The sequence below is a fragment of the Fukomys damarensis genome, unplaced genomic scaffold, assembly GCF_012274545.1.
Source record: "Fukomys damarensis isolate Sample0158 unplaced genomic scaffold, DMR_v1.0_HiC HiC_scaffold_9, whole genome shotgun sequence".
Classification (NCBI taxonomy): domain Eukaryota; kingdom Metazoa; phylum Chordata; class Mammalia; order Rodentia; family Bathyergidae; genus Fukomys; species Fukomys damarensis.
Genome location: NW_022900921.1, coordinates 19,535,906 through 19,552,892, shown reverse-complemented (window position 1 = coordinate 19,552,892; position 16,987 = coordinate 19,535,906). Strand labels below are relative to the sequence as shown.

At 39.1% G+C, this 16,987-nt stretch overlaps 1 protein-coding gene across 9 annotated transcripts in view; it reads right to left on the bottom strand.

Moving 5' to 3' along the window:
• Positions 1 to 16,987, bottom strand: part of Tenm2 (teneurin transmembrane protein 2) — a 1,175,298-nt gene that overhangs the window by 621,805 nt on the left and 536,506 nt on the right. Inside the window, exon 1 of one of the 9 annotated variants that reach the window (XM_010622236.2) lies at positions 11,426 to 11,726. The exons of 7 other annotated variants lie outside the window; for them this stretch is intronic. In XM_010622236.2, the coding sequence (XP_010620538.1) occupies positions 11,426 to 11,471 (46 nt within the window). In that variant the 5' untranslated portion in view covers positions 11,472 to 11,726. Of the gene's footprint in view, positions 1 to 11,425; positions 11,727 to 16,987 lie in introns of those variants that run through there. One more of the 9 variants, XM_010622231.2, reaches the window with a different exon arrangement.

Here is a 16,987-nt window from a genome sequence, read left to right as displayed (position 1 = left end):
AAAAAAAAAAAAAAAAAGGAAAGGAAGGAAGGAAAGAAGGGAGGAAGGAAGAAAGAAAAAAAGGCAGAAGGTAATTTAAAAAATAATAAAACAAAGATATCTTATATGAACTCTCTTTCGACCACGGTCCGCATGCCTCTCAGCAAACTCGTACACTTCCACTGTCTATGCCTCATTTCTAAGTCGATTCTTAACTATATTTCTGTGTACTGTGAGAACAATTTTCTGCCTCAGTAAAATGGACAATTTAAGAAAAACAAAAGGGGAAAGTCTGAGTTGAAACACAGCTACACACACCAGGAACTGCTGAACTGCCTACATGCGCCCATTAACACAGACTGCCAGTGAGGCCTCTGGGAAATCGCAAGATAGAAGCACAAGCTTAGGTAAGTGGTGTTAAAAAGAGGATTATAATAGGGTGGCGGTGGTGAACCTATGGCACAGGTGTTGCAGTGGGGTGTGTATATCACTGAAAGCTCGAAAAGGTACTGTACTAATCACTGTGGTAGGGTCTGTGAGTTACAAGCAAACAGAGACAGCTTGATTTCACCAAATACAGTACAACGCGTGGGGGATCCCAAAGACCTTAATAAAACTTTTAAAGAGAAGGGATGGGAAAGCAAGCATAGAAATTTCATTGGGAGGGGAGTAAGATCCTCATACAGAGATCTGGTGCCCCAGATTGAACTGAAAATAAATCATCATGTCCAGTATTTATCCCACATCATCATTTCTGAATCCATATTCACCATGCAGGGACCGCAGTCCATAACCTTTTTAAGCAGTTCTGATATTCAAGGTTCGGTATCTTCACACAAATGATTAGGGCATAGAGAGGGATTTACTATGTTTAGATTCCCTTATCCCCAACAAGTCTTGTATCAGAAGTTACATAATCAGAAACTAAAGAAAAAACAATGACAATGAATACAAACTCGTGTAGCTGAAAAGATGGATCTGTTCTGGAATGTGGGGAGCTGGATTTATGTCAGACGGATGTGAAGAGGCAAGGGTGAGGAGCCACTGTGGGGTTAGGAGCCACTGTGGGATGCTTTGAACCTGCCCTAGAGGACTAAGACTTATGGAAAAATTCCCATGATTCCTTTCCCTTCCCTTTCCCATGTTCCTCTCTCCACCTCTTTGTCTCTTTCATTTATTTTGCAGTGCTGAGAAGTAAACTCGGGCCTTTACACTGGTGTGTGTGTGTGTGTGTGTGTGTGTGTGTGTGTGTGTGTGTGTTTGTGTTGTGTGTGTGTATCTCAAGCTTTTTTTGATTTTGAATTTGGTGATCTTCCTGTCTTATCTTCCCCTCATTTCTCAAAGATAAAGATATATTATTACCTTTTGGACTTATAATATTTAAATATTTACTCAAGAATCATTGAGGAAATAAACATTACCATCACTGTGCTAAGGATCAGTCGCACAGCCATGCACAGGTTAGGCATGCACGGTTCCTTAACAGGTTATGTGGAAAATGCATAATTAAACCAGCAGTTTTATAATGCGAGGTCAATGCGATGATAAGATAAATGCATTCTTATCAACTTGGTAACCCATAATTTACACTTAGCCAAGGAAAACTTCTAGGAGGAAGCGACATTAAAGTGAGACCTATGAGAAGAGGAGGAATTATCCAGGGGCAAGCTGGAATGTTCCGGAACAGGGAGTATCTGCAATGCTTCAGTTCTGAAAGCTGGAAAGTCTGAAAGTGTTTTTATAGAGTTGTGATGGGGGGGCGTGTTCTGGAGGACAGAGGCAGGGGCCCCAAGAGAAAGGAGAGGACGCATGGAAGGGAGCTAGTTTCATTGTAAACTGGAAGGCAGAAAATACATTGTATCTTCCTCATTTAACACTTGGCAGCAGATGAGTAGATTACACATTGGAAGTCCTCCATCAGCATTTATCAAATATCTTCTGTGAACGTCTTGGTGATGAAGGAAACCACTTAGAAGTCCAAAGTTCTTTTAAACACTCCGCATGGTCACTCTTTAAAGTGCCTGGATTTGTTTTAAGGTCCTGTGCACACACGTGTTAGTTACACCGCCTCTTTTCTGTTGCAAAGTTTCCCATTACCTCTTATTTTCTTGTTTCTGACCACTCCTGTTTAAGCTTTTGTTAGGATTAGGATTGATTTAGGATTTATAATGGAGGAGCCTGAGCTAAGAATGCAATCCACAATAGCCTAACCGAAGAAATAAATATAAGAATGCTTATTGATAAGATTAGCTCCAAATCTGAGGGCTACTATTACACGTCAGCCATACTGAGCTGTAAGTTAAGGCATACAATCTCAATTTAAAAGATAATCGTTCTCACATTCAGAGGTAATCCGAATCCCTGTGACATTCTTTCTGGTACACAGGGCTGCAGAGGCAAGGCACTGACAACCCTCTGGTTGAACAGTTCAAGGCTGTACACTATCTTTTTCTAATCTTTTGTGGATGACTTTTCAAGAGACACGCTCACAGCAGAGGGTCAACAAATTTAGCTTCATATATAAAATAAATCACAGTTTCCTAATACATTTCTAATATCTAGGATGTTTAGTTCATAAGGACAAATAAAACTATATAATACATAAATCACCAAATCATTTCTAAAAGTCAAGAAGACTGAATTGGCAGCTAAAATGGGAATACTGTTTTGAGTGTAATAGTCAACTGCGTAAAAGCAATTAGCTTTTTCTTCTGGTAATATTAAAAAATATCCTCAAAGATGGTTCTCGAGAATTATAGTCTGTTACAATAAACCATAATAAAGTAATTACAGACTGGGTTTCTATCAAGGTTCTTGCCAAGTAAATGTTCATTTATCTGAAATTTGCTTAAAACAAATAGATTAGATTCATTTCAGGAACAAGAATGACATGACTTTTTTGTTAACACTGATTAATGATTTCAGTTTCTAATGTCATTAGTTGACTCTCATCATTTTGCCATTTGAAAAATGGTCTCCAGAATCTGTGGGTTTCATCTCAATGTGAATGTCGGCCCATTTCTTATATTCTACTGACCTCTAGAGACTACATGTTTGTGTAAGTCACATATAATATGTGATTATAAACATAAAACATACATCACAAATGCCATACAGACTGAGAATAAAAGGAGCTCAATAACATAAGCCCATTTCATTTGGGAAAAATATGCACAATTACACACTTTTCAAACTAGGCCTTCTGGGTGTATGTTTCATGCCAAACCCACTGACAGCACCTTGCTTACGTATCTCGCCTGGATAAATGATACTCGGGACAATCACAACAGTGAATACCAGGCAAACTGATCCTATCTTTGGTTTGTGACTTACAGCCACAGTGCCTGGCAAGAGAGAATCCTAACTCTCTGCCCTGCATTTCTCCTAAAACCAGGTTTATTTTCAGTTGGGAGCAGATCATTTTATATGAGTATCTTCTCCCCCTAAATCATAAATGTCTATGTATTTTTTCTCACCCTCTTCCCAACCAGGACAAGCACATAAAATTTAGAAATAGCTGGGGAGCCTCAAAGGGCCTTGTAGTACTTCTTTGTCCTCCGCTCTCTCTCTCCTCTCTCTCTCTCTCTCTCTCTCTCTCTCTCCCTTTATCAATTATATGTGTGCCTGAAAATTGAAATGATTTATAGTTTTGCACTGAATCACAAAGTTCTTGAGAATTATGCCTTGGCCTGAGGTCGTGGCTCAGTGATAGGGTGTTTGTGGGGCTTAGCATGCAAGAAGGTCCTAAGCTGAAAAATAAAAGAATAAATAAAGTAAGCATTATACCTCGTCCCTCCTGGCACTTCTAGTACCCAAAAGATCATAATATTTTATTAGGAATATACAGTACCAAGGATATAATCTCTTCCTATACATATTTACAGACAGATGCACATACTCTCCATATGCATATTTATATGCATATATATAATAGTACACATAGTTATAAATGCTGAGACATTTTCTCTACATAGCATTTGTGATTGCATTTGTCAATGCTTGTATTAACAATGTGTTTATAATTTCAAGATTACATACTCTATTATTTTAAAAATTCTCATTTATAATATGAGTCAGAAACTGTTGGCCATTACCCTACATAATTGGCTAGTCCCATATCATTGAAATTTTCAAGCAAATTTCTAATGGACTCATTCTTAATCTAGGGATGAAAGAATATTTTTTTAATACCAAAGAGACAATACCACTTTGTGCCCTTTGAGCCTAATGTGTCAATTATATTATATAGTGTATATTTTATCAGTTACATTAAATTGTACACTTGGAAGTAAAAACAGCTTGTGGATTTTTATTCATTCCTCAAAGTGCTACTAATTATTGATAGTCACATTTATCTAACAGAGTTAATGCAAGGGAAGAGGGCATTGTTTGATGAGAAGTTGTTACAAGCGGTAGATTTAACCACAAGAGTTTGAAAATGTCCACGCCATAAGTATCAGAATAGTAGATGAAATAGAATTTGGATGCTTTGCTAATATTCCGTGAATAGAATCTACTCCTGTCTCTGTGTGTGTGCAGAGCGGCTGATGACTTCCACACCTTTTCTAAGAGTACAATCTTTCAGAAAACACCAGATCTACTTCTTCCCCCTTCACCATTTCAGCTTAATTCTGGTGTGCAAAGGGCTTTCAAGTCTTCACAGCAACAGAGGTCTCAAGGATGGGGAGATTTTCAGTGGATCAAACCCTAAAAATAAATAATTTATCAAGGAAGGACTGATTACCAGCCGATGATGCAAGTGGGAAAAGACGGACGCTGGAGAGTAACTGGCACCCCAAACCCGTGTTTGCATTTAACCTGAGAGGAGTGTGGTAACCACAGTCATGATTGACTGCCCAAGCCGCCCTTGCTCAATCCGTGTGGCCTGCGCAGACAGCTGCCTCTCCCAATTCTCAACTAGTCCATTTAAAGGAGCTGGTTTGAAGGGAAGGGAGGGGAAAGATATATCTGAAGAATGAAACCAGCGATTTGCTATGACTTGGACCTGCTGATTTACCTTTTTGCTCCTTCAACAGGTTGGTAAGACACTGATATATAAACAGCTACAATGAGCAATCATTTGCCACTAACTAGAACCCAAGCCCCTTCCGCACAAATTGAAATTTAGCCAGTCAGTTTTAGGGAACAGCTTCAAAAAGGAGACTTTTTATATAATTAGAACTTCTGAATGATAATTCACCGGTCTGGATTTTTCCTGCTCAGCTATGCCTTTCCATATCATTAGTGGAGGTGCCAGCGATTAGAGAAATGATTCACATCAGGTAGTTAGAGAGAAGACAAGGGAGTCAGAAAAGAAATCTGAATAATCCCAGTGCTAGAAATTCAAACCCTCGATAATCAGAACTGTACTATGTAGGCAATTAGGATTCTGTCCAGTTAAGAGAAATTTGTAATCCATTCTGTTTCAAGCCTGTAAAGTCACATTTCTCAAAAACTTGTATTTCGGCCTCCAATGGCTTAAAAAGTTCTCCTTACTAGATTGTCTCCAATTACAGAAATCCTTCCCAAGTACAAGGCTACGGAAGTATATTAAACCTGCAGGATACCATGTAGCTGGCTGTTTTACAGAGCCTTATGGTACATTGATCTCAATTTATGATGTAATACTACCTAAGCAATTCCCCAAATCTGATAATGCTATTTGCTCAGGTCACAAGTATTGTTTTACATGGGAGGGGGCAGGCCCAAGATGATCTGAACAGAAGGCTTATAATGTAGGCAAGGGATTTATAGATACATCTAATCTAACTTTAACAATACGCTGGCACACCTACCTGCCTCTTGCACACATCAAGAGTTGGACGACTGTGGATCTCAATAGTTCTCTGTCCTGCCTAGCAGTAAAAGAAATGCAAGGACCACGGGTCTGGGAGCAGGACCAGGTTTGGCCACTATGGTAGAACTGAAGACAGCAGTAAAAAGGCAGGTCAGGTGCAAAGCTCAGCTGTGCTAGTACATCAGAACAGGCTTGGTGCCTATTAAATAAGAGATAATAATCACACAGCTGTATTAAGATCCATACCTCCAGTAAATATAAGGACGAGTATGTTATGGGTTTGTGAGTGCCGATCTTTCCAGGATTTTTAGAACCCTTTGCAAATGCAGAGAAACAAAACAGTCAAAGAAGGCAGGCTGGAGGAAACTGAAAAAAAAATCCACCTACATTCAAGGTGTGAGACAATAATTTCTAAGCCGTTGGGATCTATTTTTTCCCTTGCATTGTAATGCAGTCAAGTGTATGAGTGATGCCTTTTGTGTTTGATAATGTCAAGTGTGAATGTCATGGCCAGCCCCCCATCTCTGATGGTATTAAAACAGTGGAAAGATGAAAAGCTTGGAAAACTAAATGGAACAAATTAAAGTGGCTGGAGGACAAGGAAAGTCACTTATCCATTGCTAGGTGCTGAGCGGATAGGGGCAACTTTGTCTACCTAAACAGGGTGATAAAACCAGGGCTCCTGAGAAAGTGTGTGGCTTGCCTCTTATTTAGCTGTGCTAATAATTATTTTTACTCCTCTCATCATGAAATCTAAAATTCAAGAAAACATCTTAAATGTTTATATATAAATTTAAATTACACAGTCTGAGTAGTCTCCACCACCAAGCCTGTCAGTCAAATGCGCTGGGTGTCAAGGAGTTCAAGGTGAGCTAGTCAAGGTTTATAGAAAGTAACTGACAATACAGGCAACTCAGCGAGGCAATTAATTCCAATAAATAAAGTGTATACATTTTCAGAGAGACGAAAACTCTCAAAGATCACACAGATCCATCCCGATCAATGTCGGGAAACTAGAGATAAACACAACATGAACTGATTATGCCCAGATAGCACTGTTAGATGCCCACACCTTCTAAAATCTACACGTCTCCTCTCTGACAAATACTGAAGCCTTTTCTTATGAAATCATGAGAAACAATGCACATACACAAAATACACAAAATCTCTCCCTAATGAGGCCATGACGTCTATAGCACAGACAAGAAACTGCAATAATTATAATAAGAAGGTGTTTCTTACAGCGTTTCTCCCCTCACCATTTATTTCCCCAACTTGATACCTGTGTCTAGGCCAAAGCAGGAGATTGTTTACTGGCCTCCAGGTTTGAGAGTAGGAGTTCTCTCTGTGTTCTCAACAACTTCCCGAAAAGGTAAAGCAATATCCTAATAGAATCAATAGCTCCTTCAGGCAGCAGTTTAATAGAAGAATAGATGCCCCCTAGACAGCTTTTTCAGAATCTCTTGGGAAAAACCATGAAGCGTGGTGTGAGCCCCTATTCTCCTCTGCTCTTTTCCATACCAACTCTCACCTTCTGTAACTTGTAGATCCCATCTCCCTAGTGCCCGCCCAATACTTTGGTTTGCCATCCAAGGCCCTCCACGGTTACCGGCATCAATCATTTTCTGGACGTTGCTTCCCTCATGATCTCGCTGGCAGCACTGGTCGGGATGATTTTATGTTTTCATTTTCCACTCCTAATTTAAAGAATTTCCTCAACTTGCTGCACTTTTTTTTTCCTTCCTGCTACATTAAGGAGGGAGGAGGTGAAGATCCAGCATCTCTAGTGCTCTGGGTGATTCTCAAAAATCCCTTATAGCTCCTGTCTTCTTAAAGCTCAGCAAGAGGACAGATATGTCTCATTGGGAGAGGCGCCACTTGGAACGTTTAACTCATGACGCTGGAGATATAGCTAGTGCTTTGTAGTTACTACTGACTAAAGAGAACACAAAGCAAACAACTAAAAATAATAGAACTAGAAGATACAATACCTGCCAAATTAGAAAGCTTCACTTTTTCAAAGACAGAAAGAAAACAAACTGCTAGATGTCAAATACAAAATACGCATTTGAATCAAGTGAAAGAAGAAAAAAAAAAAGAAAAAAAACAATAATAAATCCCTAAACATCTGTACCCCAGTGGACTTACAGTGCTAATTACAAAACAGAAGTAGCTGACACTCATGCCTTCTAAATATAAGCTGTACCATCCCAGGAAAAAAAAAAAAAGAAAGGATTGGGTGTTAAATCAAAACATCCTATGGAGCATTTCACACCTCAGGAATGAAAACTGACAAAGAAGTGTTTCAATGCAAAAGCAAAATCCACGAGTGCACAGTTAGGTCTGCCTAGGGTGAAAAAACAGAAAGCCCTCCAACATAGGCTGGACACTTGTGCTATCTTTAAGTGATTTTGCAATGCCCAACACTCCCCTCATATTAAAGGAAAAAATATACAGACTTCTCTTTTCACAACTCAAATTGGTGAACTGATCATTTCCATAAATAAATATTCCCACAGATAGAGGTCATTGGTTGCCTGAAATTGCATCAGTTTGTATCTGGGTACTAGAATCCTGCGCTCCTCTGGGACGTCTTTGTCATTTTATCAGAGTGATTACCCGCAGAGTAGATCCAGCATGGGCCCCTTCAGCCTTTAACACTCATATTCACCTTCTGCATTCCTATTTTCTCCATAAAGCTTTGTAGCTTTTGCTCTGGAAATGTGGCACTTAATATCCAATGTTAATTACATTTCCCATTCTGAGGAAAATCCTATTGGGCTAATTTTTCAAAATCATATAATGAAAGAACTTCAGTGACAAACCATGTAGGTTTTTGATTGTTTTTTATGGGTAGATCTATTAAGCACTTAATATTCAGTGGGAAAACAGTCTCAGAGCAATGAAATTCTATTACTTTAGAGGTTGCATGCTTTTAATTTCTTAATATTTCATTACATGTTGGCAACTGGTGCATATTTTTATAATGCGTTTGATCATTACTCTTCTCAGGGTATTCTATTTCAGTTCTTCCTCTGACATCATATTTGCATGTTAAAGGGTTTTAGCATTCAGGGATGAAATGTTCTGAATAGTAATGTGCAGTTAACTTGATTTTTTAAAAACGGAAAACAGCAAACACATATTATATATAGGGACTAGGGAGAACAATCTCATAATTTTAAAATCTAACTCAAGTCTTAATAGCTTTCTATAGAACATCATAAAAGGTAATGATTCAATATAATTCATTAATTAGAAAATTATGCAAAGTGCTATCAGCAGAGTTTAGGGAGAAGGATCTTTTTCCTTGCCTTTTATAAGTCTACGACATTTCTTTTTTTTTTTCTCCTTTAAAAAAATAATCATTTCTTTGCTCTCCAGCAACATCTACTGGAAAAGTCTGAAAAATGCTATTTATATGAATCAGATAGTTTGAGTAAGGATAGCTTTGATCAACATCTACCTAAAAAGTACATACTGAACTATGGTCTAGTTTGCAACACACTTATTTCTGCACACGTTAGTTCTGTTTCGTTCTCTAGAAGGATAGCAGTTCAGTGATGCAAACAACAAAGTTACAATTTTGAATCTGTCACATCCTCACCTTGAAGAAGTCACTTTCACACATAAAAGTAAAACACATATTTGATAAAGACAATAATTTCTCCTGCTCTTGCTTCTCAACACTCCTCACTTATTTAAGAAATCATCATCAGTGGCAGAATAACAGCCCTCAATATGTAAGTAATAGCTAAAGTTGAAGAAAAGATTTCATGCAAGAATGTGGCACAGAAAAAGACGAGATTTGAGAAAAGCAACTACAAAATTCTACAAACTTGCTTAAGGTAAAAGCAGAGCACTACCTGGGAGGTGATTTTTAAAACTCACTACTATCAGCATGGTTACATAAAAACACTCTAAGGCAGTTTCTTTCTCCCATGTTCACATATATCTCTGCTCTTTAAACTATGAGGAAAAATTAGGCTTCCCTGTGCCTGTATAGGGGGCTTCCCAGGGAATGTGTGACCAGGAGTATCTTTGGATGATGAAGTATGATCAGACCCGTAGTTCATTTGGCCCTCATTCCCCAGTACCCAGCAGCTGCTGTTGTCCTCACGAAGCTGCATTCAAGGGCTGTGCCCACAAGATGCCATAGGTGGTCTGGCTACACGAGACATGCCACAGCAAAGTATGGAGAGACAAGCGCAGTTTAGAAACTCGACAAGAAAAAAAACATATACATACATATATATATATATATTATATATACATCAACAATGCCATATTAGAGCAGCTCTTTCTAGGACTATACCTTATGGAAGCACTGAAGTCCCTTCTCTATATTCCTTCCCGAGAAACATTCTTTACACACAATTTTGAGCCTTCAATATTCAAATTTCCCCACCCCTCCAAAAAAAATCACTGGAAAATGATACAAAACATCCAAGTGACATCCTAGGTAACAACTTGGAAAGAATTTGAATTTTGGTCATCCTTAAATGAAAAAGTTGGTCAATTAAAGATTTCTTTTTGCATTCTCAAATGTCAGTGCATTCATACCAGCAATAAATTTCATGAGCAGAGGCAAACGAACCCCAAATCCATGATGAGTGAGGTTAAAAAACAAATAGCCAAAACTTCAAAGCAACAGCAAGAACAACAAAAATTCAGGATGGGGAGATTCGAGTGTATTGTGTTTTGCGTTTGTTCAATGTCAAAATACATGTGAGCCTTTTAAAGCTTCATCCCAAAGCTCTCTAAATGAGAAATGCCATTCAATATAGTCTGTAACTTCCAGTCATGGCACACAAAAAGGACATCTCCCGAAAAGCTACCCACAGTGGAAGGTCACATGTATTCTAGATTTAGGGTCCTAATGCAAAGTTCTGACTCGAGCTTAATAATGAGAGCCCCTCCACCATTAAGCCGCTTAAAATCCAGAAAGATTTACCCAATAGTACCTCCGGAGTTAACTCCCCTTTCAAACTGTCATAATTCACTTATTCCAATTATTTACCGGATCTATTTCTAGAACATGCCCTCACCTGATGTTTTAACTTCATATTTCATTTGGGACAACACTTAATCTCCATTTATGAATCATCAACCTGACACAGGTTAAGGAAATAAAAGAAGCGCCTCACCCACAAGATCCAAGCCAAACAAACCCCAGCTTCTAGACTTAAATAAACTCTACCCCTGCTTCAACCTCCGCTGAAAAATTATTATAACGTATCAGAAGTTCAGTTAGAAGAAAAATTTCAAGCAGCAGCTGTCTCTTAGGGTTTAAGTCCCGGAGTTCAAAAGCTGTAACAATTGGATTATTTTTCCCCTTCCGTTAGCTGTTTAGAATTTAACGTAATGCAAAGTGCTCTTCTGATCAAAATCATCTTTCTCATCTTTCCCCTTAAATAAAAGGGAGGAGAAATCATTCGGTATAAACGCATTTACTATACAAATCTATTTTCAATTGAATTTGCTGCATGTTGTAATTCATCAAAATTAATACAGGTACTTTCTACGTTAAACAAAAGGAAGCCGACTGAAAAATCGGCTTCTGCTGCGGATGCCTTTCTCAATTACAAAACGGTGAAAACAGAGATTTAACTAAGCCACTCGGTCAAACCCTTGGATCGGCGCTCTTACCTGCCTCAGCTGAAGGCTTCCTTCCCTTGTTAGCAGCGGGCAGCATCTCTAGCTCGCTCCAATCCTCACCACCGGTCTCAAATTACACCGCTAAGTCCACCCCCTCGCCTTTCCCCCTTCTCTTTATTTTCTTTCTTTCCTTCTCTTTTCTTTCCAGCAAGAAAATGCTTATTGAAAGTGATTAGTTTTTGTTGTCCCTTTTAAGTTCCTCCTGCGGGAAGGAACAGGGGAGCAATGTGACGCCACCTTTTAATCTTTTGTAAGAGTGAAAAGGCAGAAAAGGAACGCTCGATCAAACTGAGCTGCACACATGACTAAAACTCGCAGGAGACGCCGCTGCTGCCTGGCGAAAGCACCGCTAGGCTTGAGTGTAAGAACAGAGGAGAGAGGAGAGTCAATGGAATGTGACAATGTGTGTGCATCAAAGGCAGGAGGAGAGAGAACAATGAGCAGAGGGAAAGACGGCGAGAGAGGGAGAGAGGAGACGGAGAGACGGAGAGACAGAGAGAGAGAGAGAGAGACAGACGGGGGGTGGGAGAGAGAGCGAGCGAGCACGGAGAATAGAGAGCGGATTTCAGGCAAAGGATTCTCAGAAAAAAGCCACAGTGCAGTGTCTGGCAGCTTCTGTTTTTATCTCCGCAAGCATGATACACTGCCTCTCTCATTTAGAAATACATTCGTGTATCTTCCAGGTTTGAAAACTGAGATCATCTCAATGTGTCTCTGGTTTTGTCTGATTGGCATTTAACTGTGCTGCGTACCTGTGATTTTTTTTTTTTAGGGATGCATTTATGTGCAATTTATTTCGCATATTTATTTATGTAGGCAAAAATGAAAGCTGCTAATTTCTACGGCAATTTGCAATGTAGTTTTACTGGCAGATGGAACTCTACTTATCATAACTGCTGACAAACTGCCACGGGTAAACAAAAGAAGAAACAAATGCCTCGTCTTGATAATTGTCTTTACAAAAAAAAAAAAAAGCCCACACCAAAATATTAGTACTTGCAAAATCGATGTTTCCTGCTCAAGTTTAAAAGGTGTTTCTCTCCATTAGTTTTAGAAATGAACACAAAATGAAAGGGAAGACATGATGTTTGAAAGAAAGGTACTGGGAGTGAGGCTTATTAGGAAAGTGAAAATCTAAATTCCTTCTGGTTTCCTTCCAAATGTGACAACTGGATTGCTTTCTCGAGTCTTGGAGCAGAGTTTTTGAGTCACTGTTGCTAAAGACTTTTACTTCATTCGCCTGCCTTTCAGTACCATTGTAAAAGTAGGCTCCATTTTTAAAACAAAATAAAAAAGAAACGATTTCCTAATTCAAATATTTCAGATGCTCTCCCACCAGCTCTGTTCCATTTCTACTCCTCTCTTGCCACATGGGGGCCAGGATTACACAGTCAAATTCCCTAAGTGACCTCTTTCACAAGGATGTAAATTGCTAATTCCAAAGTCAAGTATTTGGTATAAGTTATTGGTGAAAACGACGGCTTGCTTTCCATGGTAACCTGAGCTAAAGCAGCAGTAAACCAGCAGGAGAGGAAAGTTCAACCTTTTGAATGACCACCTCTACGAAATTAAGAAATTTTAACATCAGAAGATAAATTCCATGTGCCCTACTTATAAGTTATCATTTTTGAAAAACTGAAAGAAAAGAAAAAGAAAACCCATAATATTGGTTTCCTTTATTTCAATTACATTATATTCCAACTATATATCCATGGAACCTTGGCATCTTTGGAGGGGAGCAGTTCCTGTGTCAGCCACCAGATACAGAATGAGAATTGGTCCAAGCAGCATGACACCCTCTTTGCCTGTCCTAGTCCCAGTGTTGTATCCATATAGGGATTGCTTAATCTTGTTAAAACTCACAGTGTTATACATTTCGTGGTTTGCCAATAAGAGGATATGTTTTCTGCTTGGACCCAAATAAAGAAGTACTCCCCTGCCTCCCTTGTCCTTGGGTTGAAATTCTACTTATCATTAAGGCAGCACAGAGAATGGAGAACATACAGGGCCCGAACTGAAGGCAGCTGGCCAGAGAACAGAGCGTGCTCAGAAATAGAGGGAAGAGGAAGCTACAAGACTCCGGAGCTTCGAGAGAGTTGATGCCTGGAAAATTCAGGATTCTTTACAGACATTTTGCAGAGGGGATGGAAGCAGCCTCCTCTAAGTGCCATTACTGATACAGGTTTGGTAGTTTGCATTACCTTTCTGCAAGCAAATAAGCAGGTTGAAGAATTTTCTGCCATTAACAGAAATAAAGACCCAGTTACAAAGATGCAACTATTTCATCACCATAAAAGCAGGAAGGGGGCTGAGGACTTACTGAACAGGATCAAGAAAACACAGTTGGTGAATGATAAAGAGAAATCAAAGCCAGACAAAAAGAGATTTGTTTTCTTAAGCTACATAAACAGTGATCAGTGTGGTATTTTTACCCCTTTCTTAGTGGAGAGGTGTGTGCCTTGAGTAGATAGCATTTGCAGTTTGATGTACATGACTATATTAAGATGGGATGGAAAAGGTGGCCCAAATCATGTAAATATTTCTTATTGGCATGTTACTTTACGTGACTTGTTTCTTGTGAGCTCTACAGGGACAGGCTTATACTGGGGAATATCACCTAGTAGCTAAGTTTCCAATTTTAGGAGCTAGGCTGCCTGGGATTAAACTGCTGCTTTCTATGTGAACTTATCATTCTACCTACCTCACTGGTGTCATTAAGAACAAACAAAGCAGGGCTGGGGATGAAGCTCAGTGGTTCTACCACCAGCCTTGCAAGCAAAAGGTCCCAAGTTTGATCCCCAGTACCAAAATAAGTAAATAAATAAATAAACAAATGAAGTATTTGCTACTGCAGATTTTGTTCTCTGCACACAGCAACAGCTTTCTATATTTCTGCTATTACAAAATCCACACCACACCCATTTAAAAATTTTCACTGGGTAACAGACAACAGTTCATCACTGCAAAATGGGTGACTCGCAGACTTCTTTCCATTCCGATGACAACGGCCCTTATAGCTCTGGTTATTCAAACTGCCCTCTGGGTACTTCCATTTGGATAACATACTTCAACCTTAAAGTTCTATGACCAAATGGATGAATCTGCTCTCAAAGCAAGCTTTCTCTCCAAACTCCCTCACCAGGGCAAATGTAAAGATCTTGGAGTCAGTGAGGGACCGTTGCTTTCCTTTCTATCCTTCAATTATCTCTAACTATCAAATGCCACTCCTTTGTCTCTTGAAGACCGGCTTCATTCCCAGGGCCCTGGCCCTTCTTGATCTCCACTCTCCTGCAGCAGTCCTTCCTTGTCTCCTTTCTCTATTTTACTTTCTGTTCTGAGCACACACAGGTAGGGAAATGTATCCCACACTCCTGGGGACATTCCTAGGGTCCTGACAACAGCCACACCACATTTTAACGCCATCCCCTTTATCCTCTTAAGATGGCCCTTAGGATCTGAGTGGAGGAGAGTGACATTATTCTAAGTGTGACCTTGAACTGGCCCTAGTGCTTAAAGCAGATAATCTTTGGCAAACGGACAGTTTACTGTTAGTGCCTTGTTAGTTGTGAAGCCTCTCCCCTCTGCATGACACAGCTTATTGAAAGCACCCATTTTAAGAGGGATTCTTTTCTTCTCCAATCCATCCTTCACAAGCCAGAATAACCTTCTTAAAAAGCCTCTCTGAATGACATCCATTCCCAATACTATTGATAACCCAATTGAAAGTCTGTTTTATTTCATTATCTTATGTATCGGCCTTATAATCCTCAAAGGTTCACAATTCCTTAGAGGATAAAGTACTCATTGCTTTACCTCCTATTTGGTCACCTATGAGCTTTGACGCTGATGTAGCCATCGGTTCTGTCACCTCCAGACAAGAGCTTGCTACCCACGGCCTGATCCATATACGGGTCCTTGAGGGCCCCCAGCTGGCCCTTCCCTGTCATTAGAACACCCTCCTCTTCTTCATCGAGATGTATTCACTATCAACCTCTTTATCTAATCTAGGACAAGCTACTAGTCCTCCAGAAAGGCGTCCTTGACCTTCCTGGTCTTCAGCAGTGAAATTACTTTAATCATAGGAAAGGTGGTGTGCGTCATCGTTCGGAGCTTGGCTTTGGACTTGGCCCAAGGTCCAAATCCTGACCCTGAAATTTGCTTCCTAACTGTAGAACACTGGTCAATTTTTTTTCCCTTACTAACTCTTCCTTTCCTCATCTCTAAGATATTGTGAAGACTTAATTATCTAATAATTGTAAAACGATTAGCTCAAATCATACTTTATAGCTAGTACCTACACAAGGAAGAGAAGTTAGCAGTAATATAAGCGCTTCTGTGGTGAAAGGGACTCATGGTTACTTCTAAATCCTCACAACAGTCAGACTATGATGAGAACAATTTTACAATTTTACCTCAGTTTGCCCAATTAATTCACCAGAAATCACACAAGGAGCTATAATACAAACTTTTATCTTTCTACCTTCTAGTTTTCTACCTGTATATTCATCATTGCTTCCCTTAGCCTTTGCTGTATTAGATTATGATTATTCCGTTTTCAGGGCTTTGTCCCACTTTTCCAATTATTTTATTCATGTTTTAAACATATCTGAATCTCTTGTACCTTCCATAAATCTTTAAACAACAGAGCTTGCTTATTCAGTAAATGTTTGTTGACTGCTTGATCATCTGGGCTTGTGAGGATTATAGTTTTTAACCACATTTAAATTCAGTGACACCATTTTTTGAGGAAATGGTTTCATCATCTTTTCTATGAACACCATCAAAATTATACAAAATAATATAAAAGACAAACAGTACATATGAATGAGCCTGGCAGATAGAAATGAAGGGAGTTCTCTGGGAAAAAAAAAGCTGTAGGAAAGTGATACTCATCGATTTGGTTCCTCATATTTGGCATTTATATTCTGCTGAAAGATGGGCCCTTGGGCCACCCATCCTATGCATGGAAAACGGAGGTTATTAGCTGAAAGTCATCCTTTTAAGGTTACCAGAGAAAAGCAGAAATAACCACTCAAACAACCTCAGCATTCAGACATCTTTAATTCACTCTTCTAAGTAAATGCAATCACTATGTTCCCATGTACGCTTGGCCTCTGGCTGAGTCTGTATAGTACTGTATAGTTAAGCAACCACTACATTTTTCTGTATGTTGAGTGATGAACAATACCATTAGAGTTTTAACAAGTAAAATGAATACTTTTAATCAATAACTATACACACAGTCTCTACCTGTTTGTGCACAAGTAGAAACAGTGAAACTCAGAAATGCCTTGTAGGTCAATAATGGTATCAAGTGTTTATTGTCTTGTACCTATCTTGTGGTATTTGCTTAAACTTGATGAAGTCAGAATATTCTGCTAATTCCTAGTATCTATACCAGCGTGTAACCTACTGTGAGAACTCAATATATGTGTGTTTGGTAAGTGAGCAAGTGAATAAGAAGTGGAGTTTGCCTTGGTCAATTTTACCTAAATCTGCCTTTGTCTAGTGATGTTTAAAAGTTTTTACCCAACTGGAATATATATATATATA